Here is a 23,571-nt window from a genome sequence, read left to right as displayed (position 1 = left end):
GATTCGAACCCAAGACATGGCAGAGGACCCACCACTGTGTAATATAATCAAGGAAACATGGTTCAGTATTCCAAGGACCATGACAGATGGTTTGCGCTTGTGAACAGCAATCTTTAAGTCTGACCACATATTTTCTATTGGATTGAGAGCTGGGCTTTGACTAGGCCATTCCAACACATTTACATGTTTTCCCTTAAACCACTCAAGTGTTGCTTTAGCAGTGTGTTTGGGGTCATTGTCCTGCTAGAAGGTGAACCTTTTTGTCTCATCAGACCAGAGCACCTTCCTCCATACATTTTGGGAGTCTCCAACATGCCTTTTCACAAACTCACAATGTGCCTTTTTGATTTTTGCTGAAAGTAATGGCTTTCTTCTGGCCACTCTGCCATAAAGCCCAACTCTATGGAGCATACGGCTTATTGTCGTCCTATATACAGATACTCCAGTCCCTGCTGTCGAAGTCTGCAGCTCCTCCCGGGTTACCTTAGGTCTCTGTGCTGCCTCTCTGATTAATGCCCTCTTTTTCCAATTCGTGAGTTTTGGTGGGTGGCCGGCTTGGCAGGTTTGCTGTTGTGCCATGTTCTTTCCATTTGGTTATGATAAATTTGATGGTGCTCCTGGGGATCATGAAAGATTTGGATATTTTTTTATAACCTAACCCTGACTTGTACTTCTCAATAATATTGTCCCTTACTTTTTTGGAGAGTTCCTTGGTCTTCATGGCAGTGTTTAGCTAGTGATGCCTCTTGCTTAGGTGTTACAGCCTCTAGGGCCTTTCAAAAAGGTGTGTATATGTAATGACAGATCATGTGACACTTAGATTGCACACAGGTGGACATCATTTCACTAATTATGTGATTTCTGAAGATAATTGGTTGCACCAGAGCTTTTTATGGGCTTCCTAACAAAGAGGGTAACACGAAAAAAGTCAAGGGGGTCAATACTTTAGCAAGGCACTGTACTTGCTGGAGTATTCAGATATTTCATTTTCCCTTCAGTTTCTAGAATAAAAGGATGTTTTTCGACTGTTGACTCACTGTCACCACCAGACATCTGAGAAGCTCTGACAGATGTCTTTCAGAACCTCCTCCTTGAGCTTCCCTTTGTTTTGCTTTCATTTTCACATCTCGTTAGCCTCTCTCAGCTGTCATGTAGTTGCACTGATTGCATCCCTTTAAAACCCTTCCCAGACTGCTTCACTTTGCGGTTTATATTCCTTCCTGGAGTGTGTGCATGCTGATCCTACTTCTGAGTCTTCTACAGATAAGTTTTCTTCATTCATTTGTGTTTTTCTGTTTGCTGGATCCCAGGTGACCCTGACTTCCTCCGTATCAAGTGTAGGGAGCCGGTGGCCGTGTCCCCTCACTATTATAGGGTGTTCAGGTGTTATACAGTCGAGGTACGAGGATATGCGATCATCTACCATTGGGATTTTTTCGCATAGGCTGAGCAGTCAGGGAGAGAGCCAGGTCTGATGCAGGGCTCTCCCTTTTGTTCCTTAGTTTTGGATCCAGTCAGTCGGATATTAATTTTGTGTCTTCTAGTTTCCTGTACACCTTCCGTGACACTCACCTCGTTTGTGTGTGTGTGTGTATATATATATATATATATATATATATATAGTATATGCATAAGGTAACACACTATAGTATTCAAAGGTTACGTTTTATTTTACAACTGCAAAGATCTTGAATTCTCCCTAGCAGATGTTACCTATCTTAAAGATGTTAATTATTCAACAGGAGCCCAGTCTGTCGTTAAAACTGTTAATGAACATGGCATCTATTATGATAACATTTTGATAATAGATTCCGACAATGCAAACTACATCAAGAAAGCCTTCTGTACTGTCAAAGATTTGCACTCGAGAAGTCTCCCAAGGCAGTATTTGTCTGGCACGGGTTGTAAATTTATGGGCTGGGTTTTTTCAGGAAACCATCTCAGCTGGTTTACAAATTTTATGTGCGTTTCTTTCAACACGTCTCTGTTTTTCAACATGCAGTGTAAGGTCACACACTGGCCAAATAGAAAAAAGTCTACATTTTAAATCATATTCAATGACACACACAATCTGCAAAACCTCAGATGTTGTTTTGCGCTACAGTAATGTCAAAAGTTTATCCAAATAATAACATTGATTAGTTTTAAAAACGTGTGAACTATACATTCCAAATGCATTCTTTTTTATCTTTTATTAAAGTATCAAAAAGCAACACTCTCGAGCAATATTGTCAAAATGTTTGGTGTTAGTTTGTTGTAATTAATAATAATGTACATAATATATAATATAACATAATGGAGACCTGATATAAGTAAGGGATTGATGCACTGCTGGACCTAGCCACCATATAACTGATTTTTATGGAGTGCTCCAGAAAAGTGCAGGCTATATGCATACAATATACAGTAAGTACTGTATATTGGCAGGTGTGGAAAAAATGCTGCAAAGTCAGAATGCTTTCAAAAATAGACATGTTAATAGTTTATTTTTAATGATTAAGAAAATGAAAAGTGAACCACCATTACTCTACTATTTTCACTGCCGGGGGCTTTCAACTCTGCTGTTATTGACAGAAGGCTTGAAAGAATGGCCCTTTTTGGATCATTTAGCGAGTTGCCTTCAGATCTAATACTTTGATTTTGAATGCTGTTTCCATACAGCATTAAAATGTATTGGCTATGTGGAGCCAAAGTTTGTCTCGCCCAAAGTCGCGTGAGACTTCGGTGAATTCCTACTGTCTTTATATCTGCGTATTTAAAAACAATTTAAAATAACAATCTGAAGTGGGCTTTGGTACCGAGGTACCAGCCAGTACTAAAGCCCACTTCAGGTTGCTATCTTAAATTTCTTTAAATATGCAGATATGAAGACAGTAGGAATTCACTGAAGTCTCGCGTGACTTCGGGCAAGACGAACTTTGGCTCCATGGTGCCAATACATTTTAATGCTGTATGGAAATTTCATTAAAATCAAAGTATTTAAGCGATTTGACTTCAGATCTATGATCAGAAGGTCGATTCGCTCAAACCTAATTGATATGCTTCCCTTGCACCACTCCTCCTTTCTGTGAAATGCTGTGCCTATTGTTCAATCTTTGGTTCATGTGCAGAACAGACCGCAGTCCTGGCTTGACCTTGTTGTAGTTGTGCGCATGTGTCAGTGTTTGAACAGTCGACACAGGTGCTGTATTTCAGATCCATGAGCGCTGATGCAGGCGATGCCTGGTCCCAGTTTGCTACAAGCCAGTATTTTTTTTTAGAAACACATATAGAGCAGAGTAGCACGTGGTTCAGAGATGGCAGCAGTTTTATTTATTTTTTTAAACAAAACATTTCTATCTGCCTAAAAAGAAATTTGCAAATACTTTAGATTGCTAAGGCTAGGTTCACATCACCTTTTTGTTTTCCGTTCTTCTGATCCATCAGAAAAATGAAAAAGAAAAAAACTAATCCTTTATTTTGAGCATCGATTGTGCTAATTTTGCATCCGTTTTTGTCATTTCCATCAGAGATCCGTTGTTTTACATGGGAGAAAAAGTGCTACATTTTGTTGATATGGTGATGTGAACCTGGCTTAACAAATATTTCCTATTGTGCATTATTTGGGGCAGTGAATATAGTGCATGGGGTGTATTTTTGCATTTTACTGAACAATTCTTCATGCAATAAATGAAATATGTTGCACATTATCGACTAGAAAAATAATAGATACGATAGATAAGAAGTTGTGTAGTTGTACATGCACTAGCTTTTGCCCTTTATTTTGTTGGAATCTGATTATAAATAAAGGATTGCGGATATAGTAGACAATGTGAAATAACCTCTAAAAGCTTATTGGTAAGTCAAGGTTACAAAGGGAAAAGAAAATTAGGAATCATTGTCTTTCACCTCTTTACCAACCATCCTTCACAATTTATGGTCTTCATAAAGCTATCTACAGTATATATTTAATGACCCAAAGAGAGAAAGCGCAAATAAGCATGAGATGGATCTTAGTCTGGTCTCCACAGAATTTGTGGAAATTAAAGTAATTGAGAAAAAGAGAAAATAGGGCAAATAAGTACAAAAAAATGTGGTGAATGAGTGTAAGTGAAACCAATGAAAATATTTACACAAATTATTTCCTGTAAATTGCCCTGTGTAAAGGTGACGCCGATCCCTGTTGAATGAGCAATCACCATTTTTCAGGTGATCACATCTTTCATGTGGCACCTAAATTAATTGTTTTTGGGCAGCACATCCTGCTGTATAAACTGTTGTAGGAAGGCGCAAGGGTCTGTCATTGACGGAAGGTACGTGTCACAGAAGTGGCCTTGGTGAGATAAGAACCGGTAATTTTGTGTGTCAGCGGCAGCTAGTGCTCGCTGACACTGTTTTACTTGTGGCTGTAAAGCCAATCCGGGACAGTTTTTATTGGGAGCAACCAAAGAGCAGGATGGGTGGCTGTTCCCCAGGCCAGGTTTTGGGCTGGGGTTTAAAAACCCAGCCAGCAGCTCAGCTGGGTATGGTATGTTCCTCCAAGTGATAGTGGAGCTGGGGAAGCTCTGTGTTTTTGGGAGCTGAGGAGATCCACCATACTGCACGGCTGAGAGCTGCATGAGAGCCGCCTGCTGGGAGTCAGGCACCCTAAAACCTGCTGTGGTCTGCCAGGTGGTTTATGTTATTTTGGGAGCTTTTGCTGTGTGAACTAACTCCAGGACTCTGTAAAGCATTGCTTTTTCTTTTCTGCCTTTTCTGTGTGAATAAACACTGGACTTTTGTTTTTTCAACCATGGCCTTGCCTCTGTATTGTGTCCGCTAACCCTCCCTACCAGAGAAAATCCCTACAATTGGTGGAGGATGCGGGCAAGCGCAGTGAGGCTGGCGTGATCAACAAAATATTTTTGGTTTGCACACGGGTGTATGTTGTTTATCAAACCTGCTAGATTTAAACCTGTGTCACGTGACAAAATGGTGGCTATTTTGAAGGCCCTCATGGAGGCTAATCTACAACAGCAAGAGACCAACCTGCAGCAATGCAAGGCTAATAAGCAGCAGCAAGAGACCAACCGGTTGCTGCTACAACACGTGATGGCTTTGCAAACAAGCAACCCCAAGCGTCCACGATGCCCGGAAAGCAATCCGTGCAGCGATCCCCAAGATGACACTCACAGATGACATCGAAACATACCTAGCGATGTATGAGAAAGTGACCACCAGGGAAAGGCTGCCCCCGGACCAGTGGGCTGAGGTTGTTGCTCCTTTCCTGGCATCAGAGTCTCAGGGCGTGTACTTCAATTTCCCGGACGATAAGGTAAAGGGGGATATTTTGGCAAGACTGGGGGTGAATGTGCTGGTCCGGGCGCAGCGGGTGCATCAGTGGGAGTTCAACCCGGCTGAGCCTGTCAGACCCCAGTATTATAACCTGCTCAACCTGTTGCAAAAGTGGCTACAAACTGACGTGCTGAGCCCCACTGGTATGCTGGACCGGTTGCTAGCAGACAGGTTCTGGAGGGCTCTGCCACCCCCTCTCCAGCAATGGATTGTTCAGGTCTCTCCAGGTAATGCTCTGGAGATGGTCGACCTGGTGGAGCGCTATGAGGCTACCCGGAACTTACAGGGGAGTTCTTTTGGGAGGGGGGCACTCAAATCCTGTGTCCCTCCGCCCCGGACCCAGCTACTGGTGCCCACCAAACCTGCCCAGGATGAGGCCCCTGTGCACCCCCACGCCAATGTTCTGCTGGCGGTGTCGGGAGCCTGGCCATGTTCGAACGGACTGTCAACAGCAGGGGGAACCCATGGACATGAACTATGGCTGCCGCCAATCATTATATGCCAGGAAACTGTGTGCCGTGGGTGCTCCGGAGTTTCTGAACCACCTGTGCCAGGTGGAGGTGGGAGACACTCCAGCGGAGGATCTGTTCGACTCAGGGAGTCTGGTGACCCTGGTAAGCGCTTCCCTGGTACACTCTGCTGAGTACACAGGCTGTAAGGTCAGAGTCATGTGTATACATGGAGACTTAAAAGACTACCCCACTGCTATGGTGTCTCTGTCCATGGTTTCCAGCAGGTAAACCCACGAGGTGGCTGTCGCAACCAACCTTCACTATGAACTTAAAATAGGGAGAGACTTCCTGGGCTTCCTGGCGCTGTGGCGGCTACGAGAGTGACTGATACCCATGTGACAGAAGTAGCCCTAGAAGAGTGGCCTGGCTCAGGGGGGAGACCAGAACCCTGGGAACCTGAGTCCGAAGGGCCAGCGGTATGGGTGACCGCCACTTCAGTGGAAGAGGGGGAAACAACCCTGCTAAGTGTAAAGGTGGGAGACATGGAGGACTTGCCGCCGGGGCCTGAGCTGACGGATCTCAATGTCTCTGGAGATAATTTTGGTACTGCACAACACCGGGCTCCAACATTATACCAAGCCTGGGAAAATGTACTAATAATAGATGGTGAACCACAACAACCAGGGGCAAAGTCGGTGTTCCCCCGTTTAGTGGTTTATCAGTATGTTGTATCGGGTAAATCAGCTGCGAGGTAAATCCATTGAACAGTTGGTGGTGCCCCAGGCTTATCGCAAACTCGTGTTAGCGTTAGCCCACCAGCATGTTCTCGGGGGTCATCTGGGAATGCAGAAAACACAGGACCGGATACTACAGCGGTTTTACTGGCCCAGTGTGTTTAAAGAGGTGGACGAGTTCTGTAAGTCTTGCCCGACCTGTCAGGCAACCAGCCCCCAGCACCTTTTTTGCAGTCCATTGGTGCATCTCCTATGGACCTAGTAGGCCCAGTACCGAAGTCCGCTAGGGGACATCAACACATCTTGGTTGTCCTTGATTATGCCAATCGGTACCCGAAGGCAGTGCCACTGCGACATACATAGGCAAGACTTATAGCTAAAGAGCTCATGGAAATGTTCTCCCGAGTGGGCTTACCTAAAGAGATCCTGACTGATCAGGGACCCCTTTTATGTCCAAGGTCATGAGGGAACTCTCTGGTTTGCTGCAAATCAGACAGTTAAGGACGTCCGTGTACCATCCACAAACAGACGGACTGGTTGAAAGGTTTAACAAAACTCTAAAAACCATGTTAAAAAGGGTGGTGTCCAAAGATGGAAAGGATTGGGACCTTCTTCTGCCCTAGCTCATGTTCGCAGTACGAGAGGTGCCCAAGGCCTCTACTGGGTTCTCCCCTTTCGAATTGCTATATGGCAGACATCCTCGTGGTTTGTTGGACGTAGCCAAAGAAGAGTGTCAGGGAGCATATAAAGGCCGCTCAGCGAGCCCAGAATCGGATCTATAATCAGCAGGCCCGGATCTTTAACCCTTGTAATCGGGTTTTGGTTCTGGTGCCGACCGTGGACAGTAAATTCCTAGCCAGGTGGCAGGGGCCCAACGCGGTACGTGAAAAAATTGGGGACGTAAATTACAAGGTACACCAGCCGGGTAGGCGAAAGCCGGAGCAGGTTTACCATGTTAATTAACTAAAACCTTGGAAGGATAGGGAAACCTGTACAGAAGACAGCACACGACCAGGTTTTCTAGGGAAAGAGGTTCCGGCTCCTCTGTCTGGTGCAAGGGCAGCGGTTGCCACAATAAAAATTGCTGACAGCCTCTCCTCTAAACAGGCTCAGGAGTGGAGTTGAGCGGACACCTGGACGTTCGGGTTCGATGGGTTCGGACAAACTTTGGAAAAAAGTTCGGGACTCGAACTTGACCCGAATTTGACCCCGAACCCGAACCCCATTGATGTTAACAGGGACCCGAACTTTTGAGCACTAAAATGGCTGTAAAAAAGTCATGGAAAAGGCTAGAGGGCTGCAAATGGCATCAAAATGTGGTTAAGAGCATGGCAAGTGCTCTGCAAACAAATGTGGATAGGAAAATGACTTTAAATAACATAAAATACGTAAAAATAAGAAATAATAATCTTGATCTAGGAGGACGAGGTCCATATGTAGGTCCATATGTAGTAGGGGGTTGAGGAGGCAGTGGATGTGGCGGTGTAGGTGGAAGCGGCGGTGGAGGAGGTAGCCTACACTGCCTTTTGGTTTTAAATGTATATTTTTTTTTATTAGGGTACACCCCAAAACATTGGGAAATATAACCTGTGATAACACCTGCAGTCGTGCTAAACACACGTTCAGACAATACACTGGCTGCAGGGCAGGCCAGCACCTCCAAGGGGTAAAGGGCAAGCTCAGGCCATGTGCCCAATTTGGAGACCCAGAAGTTGCAGTTCGTGTAGGCATGTGCAAACTTACTGCCCCACCATGCCGCACGTCCCCGTGATGTTTACGATCCAATTTAATATCTGCTCTATCAACTTTCGATGTTCTTTTCTGCGCCTACCATGGTGATCACGGGTGGCGGGGAATCAGGGTTCTACGCCGGAGAGGGAGCGTGAGAAAGAGAGACCATATCCAAGGAAGGATTCATTTTTTCAAATTGAAAATTATAGAGTTGAATTATGGGAGAAATTATTAAAGCATAAAAGTGTGACAACTTTTTAAAGGCTAAGCATTGATTGAAATAATTTATTAAATGTTATTCCCTGTCACCTATGCAGAGCAGGGGTTTAGTCACGTCTAAAATTGTATAATGTCAACCCAAGAATGTAACAGAAAAATTTGTGAAATGTATTAACCTGTCTACTTGGTAGAGCAGGGGTCTATGACAGAAAAAAATTGTTTATTGTCACCCGAAAATGTTAAAGAAAAGTTATTGAAATTTATTAAGCTGTCAACTAGGTAGAGGAGGGTTATATTAGACCCCAAAATTGGTGAATTTCACCCAAAAATGTAACAGACAATTATATATTTTTTTTACCTGTCTACTCGGTATAGCAGTGATACATCACACCCAAAAATTGTTGCATTTCAAGTGAAAATGTAACAGAATTTTTTTTTTTAACCTGTCTACTAGGTATAGCAGTGCTACTTCATGCTCAAATATTTGTGAATTTCACCGGAAAATGTAACTGACTATTTTTGTTATTTTTTTTTACCTGTCTACTAGGTATAGCAGTGGTACATGACACCCCAAAATTGGTGAATTTCACCGGAAAATGTAACTGAGAATTATAATTTTTTTCGATCTACTAGGTATAACAGTGGTACATCACACCCAAAAATTGGTGAATTTCACCAGAAAATGTAACTGACTTTTTTTTTTTTTTTAACCTGTCTACTAAAATTTTTATTTTATTTATGAGGTGGAGTTCCATATGGAGTAGGAGTTTCAGGAGGCGGTGGATGTAGCTGTGTAGGTGGAAGCAGTGGTGGAGGAGGACGAGGTAGCCAACACAGATTTTTGGTTTTAATTTTATATTTTTAAATTAGGGTGCACTCCAAAAGAGTGTGAAATATCAAAAATACAACAATGAGCAATTGCACTGCAGTATAACAATGTCTGGTTAGTGCCGGTATACATGTTTATTTTGCAGCTACAGACAAGTCCTGTGGGATCCATGCCTGCTTCATTTTAATGAACGTAAGCTTGTCCACATTGGCTGTGGACAGGCGGATACGCTTGTCTGTGATGACGCCCCCTGCCATGCTAAACACACGTTCAGATAATACACTGGCTGCAGGGCAGGCCAGCACCTCCAAGGCATAAAGGTCAGGCTCAGGCCATGTGCCCAATTTGGAGACCCAGAAGTTGAAGGGGTAGACCCGTCATTCAGTACGTGTAGGCGTGTGCACACATACTGCTGCACCATGTTGCTGAAATGCTCCCTCCTGCTAAGATGTTCCATATCAGCTGGTGGTGCTGGTTGTTGTGGCGTGCTGACAAAGTTTTTCCACATTTCGGCCATGCTAACCTTGCCTTCTGAGGTGCTGGCGGTGCCCCAGCTGCGTTGGCGACCTCTTCCTCATCCTCTGCCTTCGCCTTGTGCTTCCACTGTGCCCCTCTGTCAGGTGGCAATGCCACCAGCAGCGCGTCTACCAGCGTGCGCTTGCACTCGCGCATCTTACGATCACGCTCCAGTGACAGAATTAAGGACGGAACGTTGTCCTTGTAACGGGGATCCAGTAGCGTGGCCACCCAGTAATCAGCACAAGTTAGAATATGGGCAACTCGGCAGTCATTGCGGAGACACTGCAGCATGTATTCGCTCATGTGTGCCCGGCTGCCCAGAGGCAACGAAAAACTGTCCTCTGTGAGAGGTGTATTGTCTCTGTCCTCTGTATCCCCCCAGCCACGCACCAGTGATGGCCATGAGCTGGTCTGGGTGCCACCCTGCTGTGAACATGGTTCCTCCTCCTCAATCTCCTCCTCCTCATCCTCCACCTCGTCATCCTCCAGAACTGTGCCCTGGCTAGACAATTGTGTACCTGGCATTTGTGGGTGCAGGAACCCACCCTCGGAGCCACTTGGGAATGACTGTCTGTCTGGAAATCCTACGAAATGATCCCTCTTCCTCCTCCTCCTGTGCCACATCCTCTTCCATCATCGCCAGCAGCATTTTTTCAAGAAGGCATAGAAGTGGGATAGTTACGCGGAGAACGGCGTTATTGGCACTGGCCATGTTGGTGGAGTACTCAAAACAGCGCAACAAGGAACACAGGTCTCGCATGGAGCCCCAGTCATTGGTGCTGAAGTGGTGCTGTTCCGCAGAGCGACTCACCGGTGCGTGCTGCAGCTGAAACTCCACTATCGCCTGCTGCTGCTCACACAGTCTGGCCAGCATGTGCAAGATGAAGTTCCACCTGGTGGGCACATCGCATATGAGGCGGTGAGCGGGAAGGCCGAAGTTACGCTGCAGCGCTAACAGGTGAGCAGCAGCAGAGTGAGAACGCCGAAAGCGCGCACAGACGGCCCGCACTTTATGCAGCAGCTCTGACATATCGGGGTAATTTTTAAGGAATCTCTGCTCCACCAAATTTAGCACATGCACCAGGCAAGGGATGTGCATCAAACCAGCTAGTCCCAGAGCTGCTATGAGATTTCGCCCATTATCGCACACTACCAGGCCGGGCTTGAGGCTCACTGGCACCAACCACTCATCGGTCTGTTGTTCAAGGCCTGTCCACAGCTCCTGCGCGGTGTGGGGTTCTCCCCCCAAACAGATACGTTTTAAAACTGCTTGCTGTCGTTTACCCCTGGCTGTGCTGAAGTTAGTGATGAAGGTGTTACGCTGATCGGATGAGGAGCTGGTAGAGGATGAGGAAGCGAAGTAGGAGGAAGAAGCAACAGGAAGCAAACTGAAGCACCCTGCAATCCTTGGTGGTGGAAGGACATGCGCCAAACTGCTATCCGCCTCAGGCCCAGCCGCCACTGCATTTACCCAGTGTGCTGTTATGGAGATATAACGTCCCTGACCATTCTTACTGGTCCATGTATCCGTAGTCAGGTGCACCTTGCCACAGATGGCGTTGTGCAGTGCACACCTGATTTTGTCCCCTTGGTTGTGCAGGGAAGGGATAATTCGCCTGGAAAAGTAGTGGGGGCTGGGCACGACGTACTGTGGGACAGCCACCGCCATAAGGCCTTTATAACTATCTTTCTTAACCAGACAGAATGAACGCATTTCAAAGGCCAGTAATTTTGAAATGCTGGCATTCAGGGCTAGTGATCGCGGGTGGGTAAGGGGGTACTTCCTCTTCCTCTCCAGCGTTTGGGAGATGGAGAGCTGAACGCTTCCGTGGGATATTGTGGAGATGCTTGGTGACCCAGGTGGTGGTATTGCTGGAAGATCCTCTGTTTGCGAGGTGGTAGGTGGCACTGTCATTTCAGAGGTGGATAAAGAGGCTGAGACTGCAGCAGAAGAGGAAGCAGGAGGAGCCAGAGACCTTTTTGGGGTTTTGAGGTGTTTACTCTACTGCAGCTCATGCTTAGCACTTATGCCTGGCCATGCAGGTTTTGCTCAGGTTGAGAACGTTTATGCCTCACTTCAGGCTCTGATTGCACAGCATGCAAAACACTTGTGTCTTGTCGTTAGCACATTGTCTGAAGAACTGCCATGCCAGGGAACTCCTTGGAGCTGACTTTGGTGTGCCTTGCTGCGATGAGCAGTAGCAGGCGTACTGTCTAGAGGTACGGCTGCTGCGCTTTTGCACCCTGCTCCCTCTTCTGCTGTGCTGGTGGTTTTGTGCGACCACCGCCTCTTCCTCCGAACTACATAGGTCACTCACATGACCTTGATTCCATGTGGGGTCGAGGACCTCATCATCCTCCACATCATCTTCAACCCAGTCTTCACCCCTGCCCTCCTTGTCAGTCTGCACACTTTCGAAAGCCCCAGTAGTTGGCACCTGTGTTTCGTCATCATCCGAGACGTGCTGCGATGGTCCTCCCATGTACTCATCTTAAAAATAAGTGGTTGGGCACTCAATCTCTTCCACTTCTGGGGCAGGGCTAGGTGGATGGCCCTGGGAAACCCTGCATGACTTGGGGCTCAGACTGCTTGGCTGATTTGCAAGGGGATGAGGTGAAAGACTGATGGACATCGGCTGCAGGTGCCAACTGTGGTCTTTCAGCATGAGACTGGGTGGGAGACAATGTGAAGAAACTGGAGGCACTGTCAGCAACCCAATCTACTATCGCCCGTACTTGTTCAGGCCTCACCATTACGCATTAGGCCAGACCAAATACCGCTGCAGGTTCGGTCACCTACTCGCACCTGAGGGAGGGGTTTCACCTGTGCGTGTAGCTGGCACAGATCGACCACGTCCTCTCCCTGCAACAGGATGTCAGGACTGGAATAGTGGATCAGGTATGGAATCCTTTGGCAGGGACGAAATAATCCCAAAAATTTGCGTAGTACAAAAAAGGTCAATCCAATCGGGTAGTCGGTTCCAGTTCCGGGTCGTGGCGGGCGGCAGAAATCGTAATCGAGGAAACAGGCAAGGAGTCGGTAGCTGGGAAGTCAGTTTAAACAACAGGTTGACAGGATGGAGCTGGGTGTTCACCATAAGGTTGAATAACTCAGCAATGAATCAAGGCTCTGACTGGCTTTAAGTACACAGTGAACCCAGGACCGCACCCCTGGTTGCCGGGCAACCAGGAGACTTCCTTAGTCAGAAGCCAATCATAAGGCTGAGGGCGGTGATGGAGGCTGAAGCCCTCCCCCAGCCTGAGTAGCACCTGTGGTCTGGAATGGTGCATGTGCACTACGCTCGTATCCCCGCGCACACGGCTTGTGTACCGCGCACGCGCACCCAGCGTCCGACTCGCGCAGGTGCACTGGCCACATTGATGTCAGGTGACCTGTCAGGAGGAAGAGGAGAAGCTATCTGCGCCCCGCCGCCCGCGCCTGCGAACCTGATGCAAAACAGTTCCCTGACACAGGAGTTCCACCAGCAGCACCACGACCTGGGCCATGTCCCTTATTTGACGCTCTCCTCATATTTCTCAAATTTAGGATCTTGCCCTAAATGGGTGTTTAATTAATAGTAGAATAGAACAACAGTATTTACAGGGTGTATCTCACACGCCCTGAACCAGACTAGGCCTCAATTAAAATTGTTTGCCAAAAATGCCTGTATTTCAAATACCTGAATAAAACCACTGTATTTAAAGGGTGTATCTCACACGCCCTGAACCAGACTAGGCCTCAATTAAATTTGTTTGCCAAAAATGCCTGTATTTCAAATACCCGAATAAAACCCCTGTATTTAAAGGGAATTTCAAATGTCTTGATGATGTAAGGGCCCAACAATTGTGTATTTTGCCCCCCAAAAGGTGTTTTATTAATAGAAGAATAAAAGCCCTGTATATACAGGGTGTATCTCACACGGCCTGACCCACACTAGGCCACAATTAAAGATTTGTGCACCAAATGGCGGTATTTCAAATACCTGAATAAAACCACACTATGTAAAGGCTGTATCTCACAATGACATATGCAGCAAAGGCTGCAAAATAAACTTTTTTTTTCACCAAACGGGTGTTAGTTTAATAACTTAATATGAAAGCAGTATATAACCCTGGAATTTCAAACGTGCTGATGCTGCAAGGCCAGAAAATTCATTAATAAAAGAATCCCCTATATTTAAAGGGTGTATCTCACATGCTCTGAACCAGACTAGGCCTTCTTTTGTTTACCCAAAATGGCTGTATTTCAAATACCTGAATAGAAGCCCTGTATTTAAAGGTTGCATTTCACAAACCCTGATACACACTAGGATGCTATCAAAGAATTGTGCCCAAAATGGCTTTATTTCAAATAACTGAATAGAAAGACAGTATGTAAAGGATGTATCTCACAATGACATCTGCAGCAAAGGCTGCAAACTAAAACTTTTTTGCCCAAACGGGTGTTTAATAACTGAATTTGACAGCAGTATATAACCCTGGAATTTCACACTTGCTGATGCTGCAAGGCCAGAAAAATAGTGGAATCTGGCAAAAAAGTGTGTTTTTAAAAACCCAGAAAATGATGGCTGTATTTCTAGCTTAAATTGCACACTGACTAATCCAGATGTTGTATATTGCCCTGTATTTAAAGGTTGTATTTCACACGCCCTGATCCACACTAGGACGCTATCAAAGAATTGTGCCCAAAATGGCTTTATTTCAAATAACTGAATAGAAAGACAGTATGTAAAGGCTGTATCTCACAATGACATCTGCAGCAAAGGCTGCAAACTAAAACTTTTTTGCCCAAACGGGTGTTTGTTTAATAACTGAATTTGACAGCAGTATATAATCCTGGAATTTCACACTTGCTGATGCTGCAAGGCCAGAAAAATAGTGGAATCTGGCAAAAAAGTGTCTTTTTAAAAATCCAGAAAATTATGGCTGTATTTCTAGCTTAAATTGCACACTGACTAATCCAGTGTTAAATGTTATATATTGCCAAAAAAGGTGTTTTTTTTGGTAACAGAATATGAAAGCTGTATATTTTAAACTTGAATTTAACACTTGCAGATCTTGAAAATAGTGTTTTTGGATAAAAAGTGTATTTTTGAAAACCCAGGAAATAATGGCTGTATTTCTAGCTTAAATTGCACACTGACTAATTCTGAGAATGCACCAGATGTGTTCTCGGACCTTCCTGGACGCACTTCCGTAATCCAACGTGACATTGTCACTGCGCCTCAGGCCAAAGTCCGGTTAAAACCATACCGGGTGCCCGAAGCTTGGCTAAAAGCCATCTCGGAGGAAATGCAGCTCATGCTGCGGCTAGACATCATTGAGGAATCTAAAAGTGAGTGGGCCAGTCCTATAGTCTCGATTCCTAAGCCAGATGGGACGTTATGATTTTGTAACGATTTTAGAAAGTTGAACGAAATATCTAAATTCGATGCATATCCCATGTCTCGGGTAGATGAACTAATTGAGAGGTTAGGCCAAGCCAGGTATTTTTCTGTTTTGGACCTCACCAAAGGTTACTGGCAGGAGGCTGCCAAAGAGAAAACTGCCTTCGTTACACCAGAGGGGCTGTACCAATATAAGGTGTTACTATTTGGTCTGCATGGTGCCCCCGCCACTTTACAACATCTAATGGATATTGTACTTCATCCACATCAGCGGTACGCCTCGGCTTACCTGGACGATATTATTATTCACAGTACCGAAAGAACAGGCCATAGTGGACTCCCTTCGAAAGGCGGGACTAACAGCTAACCCAAAGAAATGTGCAATAGGGTTAGAGGAGACTAAATACCTTGGATAAGTCATTGGGCGCGATGTCATAAAACCCCAAGTAAACAAAATAGAGGCGATACGGAATTTGCCCCGACCTGCCACCTCTAGATGAGTAAAGTCATTCCTGGGGATGGTGGGCTATTATATGAGGTTTGTCCCCCATTTTGCCACTTTAGCGGCTCCATTGATAGGGCTCTTAAATGGACGGAAGTCTGTTATAGTCCACTGGAATGACCAGGCGAAAAAGGCTTTCTCCGCTTTGAATTCAGCCCTGTGTGGGTCCCCGGTTTTGGTGACGCCCGACTTCAAGAGGGAATTTGTGGTACAGACCGATGCCTCCAAAGTAGGTCTCGGTGCGGTACTGTCTCAGGAAGTCAACGGGGAGGAGCATCAGGTTGTCTTCCTCAGCCTTAAGCTCACTCCAGCAGAGACCCTGTACAGTATAGTGGAGAGAGAGTGCCTGGCCATCAAGTGAGCACTTGAGTATCTCCGCTATTATCTGTTGGGGAGGAAGTTCCGTCTGGTGACCGACCACTCCCCTCTCAAGTGGATGAGCCAGGCCAAAGAGAGGAAAGCTCAGGTCGCCAGGTGGTTCTTGTTTCTGCAAAACTTTAAGTTCACAGTAGAACACAGGGCAGGCCGGTTACAGGGAAACGCAGATGCTCTGTCCCGAGTACACTGTCTGGCGTGTGTTCATCCCCTCAGGGTTGAACAAAGGGGGAGGTATGTAGGAAGGCGCAAGGGTCCGTCATGGACGGAAGGTACGTGTCACCGAGGTTCCTGGTCTTGGTGTAAGAACCGGTAATTTTGTGTGTCATATTGCAGGGCTGAGAGCTGCATGAGAGCCGCCTGCTGGGAGTTAGGCGCCATAAAGCCTGCTGTGGTCTGCCAGGTGATTTATGTTATTTTGGGAGCTCTTGCTGTGTGAACTAACTCCAGGACTCTGTAAAGCATTGTTTTTTCTTTTCTGCCTTTCCTGTTTGAATAAACACTGGACTTTTGTTTTTTCAACCGTGGTCTTGCCTCTGTATTGCGTCCGTTTACTCTGCCTACCAGAGCAAATCCCTACACTGTGTAAAGGACCATTCATCCCCAATACCACTGAATGAGCAGGCAATGATTGGGAATAAACACATTGCACACTATCATTGTTCTGTGCATTGGCACATCTAACTGCACTATAAGCCATTTCCAGCTCACTCTGATTGCTCTATTCATGCTAGCCTCCCCCCCCACCCATGTGTCACAGTTTTCCAACCATCAAAGTATCCTTATCACTGAGCTTCTGTGGCTGTTTTTGTTAAGGTCCCTTTATACTGCTTGTACGACTGCTCAATCTACTGATGTACAGGTGCCGCTGATTACCAGATAAACAAGCAAAATGCTCATTCAAGTAATAAGAGTGTTGGCGTGGACACCTAAATCATCGTCTACCAGCAGCAAATTATGTTGTCTAAAATAGCACTCTGATACCTGCAAACAATGATTCTGTATATGGACGAGCGATGGTAAAACCATTCACTCCTCCCATACTGTGGAGGAGATCAATTCATGTAAATGACGCTTTCTCCTCCATTGACGAGCAGGCTCCATCGAGCAGTGTAAAGGGGCCTTTATTGTAGGTTTGTGCCTGTCACTGTTATAGGTATTCTTGTGGCCATCACTGTGGAGTCTGAGTCAATCTCTGTTATTAGTATTTTCTGGGGGTCCTGTGACAGGAGTTTCATCTAGTTTTAGTTACTAAACAAGAAAGGCGATACATTCCTTTTAAGGAATATTACCTACGAGAAAAAATGAGACTGCAAAAATGGAAAATCACAGGGCCCTGAAGGGGTTAACCTGTAGGATACCAGCACCGTACATGTACGACGCTGCAGGACGTGACTGAAGTTCCAGTGCCATACATGTACAGTGTTCTGATCAGGCGGGTGCAGGAGCTGTGTCTGCTTAATCAGCAGCAGGGGCTTTTCCTGATTGGCGAGCTCCTGCTGTATATGCCAGCATTGGTGAATACACCAATGCCATCATAGTAACCCCTTGTAAAAGGTTTACAGAGGGTAGGGGAACCCTCCCCCACCCCAATGGGTGATGGGGGACTGATGGAGAGAATGGCTGGGTCTCATAGGCACTCTGTCAGTGTAATACATTGACAGGCAACGCATTACAATACATGATGTATTGTAATGCATTGCAGAGGGGATCAGACCCCCCAATAGTTGAAGTTCCACAGTGGGTCAAAAGTAAAAAGTAATAAAAAAGTATCAAGTAAAAAAAAACAAAAAAACACCCCTTTCCGATAATAAAGACAGATATATTAGTAACAAAGAGAAAAAAAGAAAAAACAGACATATTAGGTATTGCTGCGTCTGTAATGAACAGTTCTATAAAAATATAACATGATCCACCCTTGTCAGGTGATGGCTGTAAAAAATAAAATAACTGTGCCAAAACAGCTATTTTTTTTGTCCGTGCTTTCCAAAAAGTGTAATACCAAGCAATCAAAAAGTCTTATGTACCCCAAAATGCTACCAATCACACTGTCACCTTATCCCACAAAAAACAAGCCCCTATGTAATGCAATTGGCAAAAAAAAAATTAAAAGTGGCTTTCAGAAAATAGAACAAAAACAAGATTCTTTTCTTTTCAAAGATGCTTTTACCATGTAGAACAGGGGTGTCAAACACAAGGCCCGCGGGTCGAATCCGGCCCGCCAGACCTCGTCATGTGGCCCGCGTAGCCGCCGCCGTCCGCCAGCCTTCACCTTTTATTATCACTTCCTGCGGGCGGCCCCCGCTCCTCCCGGCTCCTGTATCAGGTGTATCAGCTGTGAGGGAGGAGGGGCTGGGGGCCGGCGTCTGCTTTTATAATGACAGCGGGGCCCGTGCAGTGACTATTCTACTACACGGGCCCCGCTCACTGTATAATCGTATCTCTAATAGTTAATGGTTACAGTATGTATATAATCGCATAAGGAGCGCTGTGTATTACCGGTACTTACAACTACAAGCGCTCGCCGAGAGGAGGCAGGCTGGGAGGATGGGCGCTGGCAGTGTGAGTCATACGTCACGCGCCTGCGCCGCCCACTTTATGATGAAGCAGGCGGCGTGGGCGCATGACGTATGACTCACGCTGCCAGCGCCTGTCCTCCTGGCCTCCCAGCCTGCCTCCTCTCGGCGAGCTCTTGTAGTTGTAAGTACCGGTAATACACAGCGCTCCTTATGCGATTATATACATACGGTAACCATTAACTATTAGAGATACGATTATACAGTGAGCGGGGCCCGTGTAGTAGAATAGTCACTGCACGGGCCCCGCTGTCATTATAAAAGCAGATGCCGGCCCCTAGCCCGTGTATTGAGGGTCATTCACTACTACAGGGACACTTATGGAGGGGATCTGTGGATGACACATAGCATAAGATGCTATATATGTGTCATCCACAGACCCCCCCCCCATAACTGTCATACACAGATCCCCCATAAGAGCCACCCACAGATCCCCCATAAGTGTCACCCACAGATCCCCCATAAGTGTCACCCACAGATCCCCCATAAGTGTCACCCACAGATCCCCCATAACAGTACCATCCACAGATCCCCCATAACAGTGCCACCCACAGACCACAATTAGTTCAAAACCCACCAAAAGCACACCTTTTGGTTCAAAATATTTATTTTCTTATTTTCCTCCTCAAAAACCTAGGTGCGTCTTATGGGCCGGTACGTCTTATAGGGCGAAAAATACGGTAACCCTTACAGTTCTGGAATGTGTTGGATACCACTGACAGCATTATGTCAGTGTTATCCAACACATTCCAGAACTGTAAAGCCCCTTTCACACGGGCGACTTTTCCGTGCGGGTGCGATCCGTGCGGCGAACGTATGGCACCCGCACTAAATCCTGACCCATTCATTTCTATGGGGCTGTGCACATGAGCGTTGTTTTGAACGCATCACTTGTACGTTCAGTGCAAATCGCAGCATGCTCTATAATGTCCGATTTTGACGTGACGCAGGCCCCATAGAAGTGAATGGGGTGCGTGCAAATCGGATGGCATCCGGATGGCAACGCGTTGCGTTCAGTTTTTTTTGACGGAAGTCACTTAGCAACACTCCTGGGCTATATAATACAGGAAGTAGGCGTTTTTTTTCTCTGTCTCGGTCTGCATGTGCTTTTTGGCAGCACATCAGAGATAAGTTTGCAGGATCTATTTCAAGCCCTCGCGGAGCCAATTATCTGCAGCATGCCCAAAAATCCGAGAGCCATGGATGTTGAGAAGCTGATTGTCCTGGTGCAGGATAGGCCCTGCCTCTGGGATCTCCGTTGTTCTGAATACCAGGACCGATATAAAAAGGACGCTGCCTGGGAGGAGGTTACCCAGGATCTATTTGCAGCCATATGGCAAACGACAAAAGGGCAAAGTCGCCGGAATTTAAGTAAGTAAAACAATGTATACATATCCTCCCTAGTATATAGGCCTTGTTATACCTTTGTTTACCTATCACTTTAGAAATTGATCCATGTTCCTTTATTGCCTTTCTATTACCAGTTGAAGAGGTCAAGAATCGTTGGCGGAGCTGCCGAGACCAATTCCGCAAGGAAATGCGAAAGCAGGGGCGGAGCGGGGCTGGTCTCCCCAAGAAAAGGCCGTACCTCTTCCGGGAGCAGCTAATGTTCCTCCGCGCTGTCATGGATCTGCGTCCGTAAGTCCATTCTACACAATAAGCTATACATACTGTGAATGTTTTGAATGGATCAATGTGAAATGTCCTATTTATCACTAGCAAACATTCGCATTGCTCCTTTCTTAACCTAAAGTCGGAGATTTAAATGATAAGTTGAGTAAAGATTGATGGTACGTAAATAATGTAGCAGGATGAACCCACATGCTCTATGGGACATAAGAAGTGTAATAAATGTATTTTCAAATTTTAGTTTCCTCGTTTTGGTTAAAGTTAACACGATAGTATACATGAGTAGAGACCTTGTATTTCTGAGTGTGTGGGTTATCCCTGCTACATCTATACTACCACAATTACCACATATGTCTATTTTAGGTTGGCAGGGGAGTTGCTAGTGTGTGAAAACATCTGAGGCACAAGGCCACTGTCCAACACCCCCGTGAATCAAAGTTCCACCCATGAAGCTATGTCGCTATACCCGGGGGGGAGGGGGGCATCACACTAGTTATTAACCCCTTTCAGCAGTCCCCCCTTCAGTGAATGGGGGAGTGCTGAAAGTGGTTTAAGAACTACTGCGAAGAGACTAGCCATCTGGGCGACTCCCAGATCAACCCCCAACCCCCCTTGTACTACTAGTTCCGCTACTTATCTGCTGCGTTGCCATGAGTTCAGTCACTTCTGTGCCATCGGTGCTCAATCGCAGCAGATAAGTAGCGGAACTAGTCCAAGGGGGGTGATCAGGGGGTTGGGCAGTTCCAATCAATGGAAAAATTCACTGGAATATTTCCTTAACATTCTATCAGCAATCCAGCATAACATTCAGGGCACTGGACCAAACATATGGGGCACAAGCCCCGAATGGTTAGCCAAAAAGAAACCTCGGTTTGTTGTGCCTGTTAGTACTATGTGACAAATGTAGATGGTGTAGCTCATGACAGGAATATGTTAATCGTTTTTTGGCGAATCGTCATGTTTATATATTTTCATCCTTTTGTAGAACGGAGGACAACCTAGAGGAGGATGAAGAAGAATCTGCACCCCAGTTGTCAAGTGCCTGTGACGAGGAGCCGACAGCTGGGCAGCAGGAGAGTCTTCCGGGACCAACACCAGGACCTTCCGAGCCTCCTGCAGCATCAGGAGCTGATTCCCCCCCCCTCCCTCTGGCTCTACCCATCAGGTCCAGACGACGGGCAAATCCCCCTGCCGAGTCCAACGTGAATGTCCAAGTTTTGGATTATTTATCTCGGGCTCGGCAGGAGGATCATCACGATATGTTTGCCCGTAGTCTGGCCCATTATATGCGGCAGCTACCTCCAGAACGATTGTTACGGACAAGAACTTCCGTAGAAATCGTTCTGGAGCTAGCGAATTCGCTTCCTGATCCCTCGATGATGCATGATGCCCTGGAAAACTTACGCCGCTATGGGCAACTAATTGTCCCCAAACACCCCACTGTTTCCCAGCCATTCCCGGACCAACCACAAATGCCCCCCCCAAGGGATCATTATGGGCCACCAATGGCGCCATATGTTCCCCAGATTCAGGGGGAGCCGAGCTATGGTCCTCCGGGACCCTCGCCCAGTCGAGCTGGGCCACCTTCCCAGGCCCAATATTCAAGGGCTCCTTCCCAGGGCCAATATTCCTGCCCCCCTTCACAGGGCCAATATTCCGGCCCCCCTTCCCAGGGCCAATATTCCGGCCCCCCTTCCCAGGGCCAATATTCCGGCCCCCCTTCACAGGGCCAATATTCCGGCCCCCCTTCACAGGGCCAATATTCCAGGGCTCCTTATGAGGGACAAGGTCCAAATCAGGCTGGACCCTCACAATATTCTGGCCCTCCTTATCAGGGATCTTGTTCGCCCTCAAGCCAATATGTTAATTTGTAGGTTTTTTGGCTGATAAATGTATTTATTTTCATATACCCCAGATTTTATTTTAATATTGTGTGAAATTAAACACATTTTTGTTTCCAAGCTGCTAATGTGTGTGATTTTATTTTATTGTGCATACACATACCACAATATATAGCTAGTACATTTGGACTAGACATTAGTAACCACATAGGACACAATAGAAAAGTTAATGTTGCACACAAACACTGAGGTTCAATAGTTTTTATTTTTAGGGCTTCTTACATCAAAATGTTGGTCATAATAAATGTAAATGAGTTTGTTTTATTATACATACATACCAAACATTTAAAAAAACAATTCCGCAGCACATCCAGGTAGTAGGAAAAATGACAAACTTTATTCACCAAGCATGCGACGTTTCAATACTCTCAATGGAATTTTCATCAAACCGAAAAAAAAACATTTGGACAAATGTGAGAAATTTGTCCCCGTTTTAGAGGTAATAGAGAAATGAGGTATTAGTACATATTTCACCTACCAGGTAGATTCGACTTTTTTTGGGCAAAATATGTAAGCTCGCAACCCACGTCAAGGGTCCTCATTATCTTGCGAGTCCCTAACTTCAAAAAAGCAAAACTGAACTAAACTCAAACCATCCTGGTTATGAAAATAGACTGCCAAACACAAAAGTCCATGAATTGACGACTATTGTGGAAATGGAAAAGAACCGATAGGGGACATAAAATAATCCGAAAAAAATTCACGCACTCTGAGTCCAGCAGATACAGATCGTCCAAGTAGTAAAGTGTCTCTTGATGATGGTGTACTGTACACTTGGGCATCTTCTTCTGGTGTGGCCTCATAGGTGCGTATGTAGTTATGCAGCACTACACATGCCTTGATGACCTGATTGACATTTTGTGGTGCCAGCTGTATTGACGACTGGAAAACACGCCATTTATTTGAAAAAATGCCGAATGTGCACTCCACAAACCTTCTGGCTCTACTTAACCGATAATTAAAATTGCGCCTCTTGGCATCCAAACCGCGTCGAGGATAAGGACGCATCAGGTGGCTAGAAAGGGCAAATCCCTCGTCCCCTACGACCACATAAGGCGCAGGTGGCCCAGTAGAGCCAGGAAGGTTTGCTGGCTGTGGTACGTCCAGTTGGTTGGACTGAAGCCAGCGACCCATTCTGGAAGCCCTGAAGATGCGAGCATCTGCAGAACTTCCATAGGACCCAATATCTACAATAATAAACCTGTAGTTTGTGTCAGCCAAGGCCAACAAAACTACAGAGAAAAACTGCTTATAATTATAGTATTGGGACCCTGAGTTGGGTGGCTTCTTAACCCGTATGTGCTTCCCGTCAAGGGCACCAATACAATTCGGAAATTGAGCCCTTTCCTGGAAGCCATGGGCTATATCAAGCCACTGCTGCCTGGTTGGTTGTGGCAGCACTGA

At 46.0% G+C, this 23,571-nt stretch overlaps 1 protein-coding gene across 1 annotated transcript; it reads left to right on the top strand.

The window, feature by feature from the left end:
- Nucleotides 1-19,828: 19,828 nt before the first annotated feature.
- On the top strand, nucleotides 19,829-22,140 carry LOC122945402 (extensin-like). Its single transcript, XM_044304474.1, has 3 exons — nucleotides 19,829-20,008; nucleotides 20,122-20,275; nucleotides 21,252-22,140. Exons 1-3 carry the CDS (start codon nucleotides 19,837-19,839, stop codon nucleotides 22,138-22,140), a joined length of 1,215 nt encoding a protein of 404 aa, XP_044160409.1. The 5' UTR covers nucleotides 19,829-19,836.
- The last annotated feature ends 1,431 nt before the right edge of the window (nucleotides 22,141-23,571 follow it).

Source organism: Bufo gargarizans, chromosome 8, assembly GCF_014858855.1.
Source record: "Bufo gargarizans isolate SCDJY-AF-19 chromosome 8, ASM1485885v1, whole genome shotgun sequence".
Taxonomy (NCBI): domain Eukaryota; kingdom Metazoa; phylum Chordata; class Amphibia; order Anura; family Bufonidae; genus Bufo; species Bufo gargarizans.
This window is presented reverse-complemented; position numbering and strand designations above follow the sequence as displayed.

What these genes read in the sequence shown, in the direction of transcription:
- LOC122945402 (XM_044304474.1), top strand. Translation starts at nt 19,837, where the DNA reads ATGGATGTTGAGAAGCTGATTGTCCTGGTGCAGGATAGGCCCTGCCTC. An exon ending in GCAAAGTCGCCGGAATTTAA is followed by an intron (nt 20,009 to 20,121) that starts GTAAGTAAAACA and finishes TTCTATTACCAG; the next exon opens with TTGAAGAGGTCAAGAATCGT. An exon ending in GCTGTCATGGATCTGCGTCC is followed by an intron (nt 20,276 to 21,251) that starts GTAAGTCCATTC and finishes ATCCTTTTGTAG; the next exon opens with AACGGAGGACAACCTAGAGG.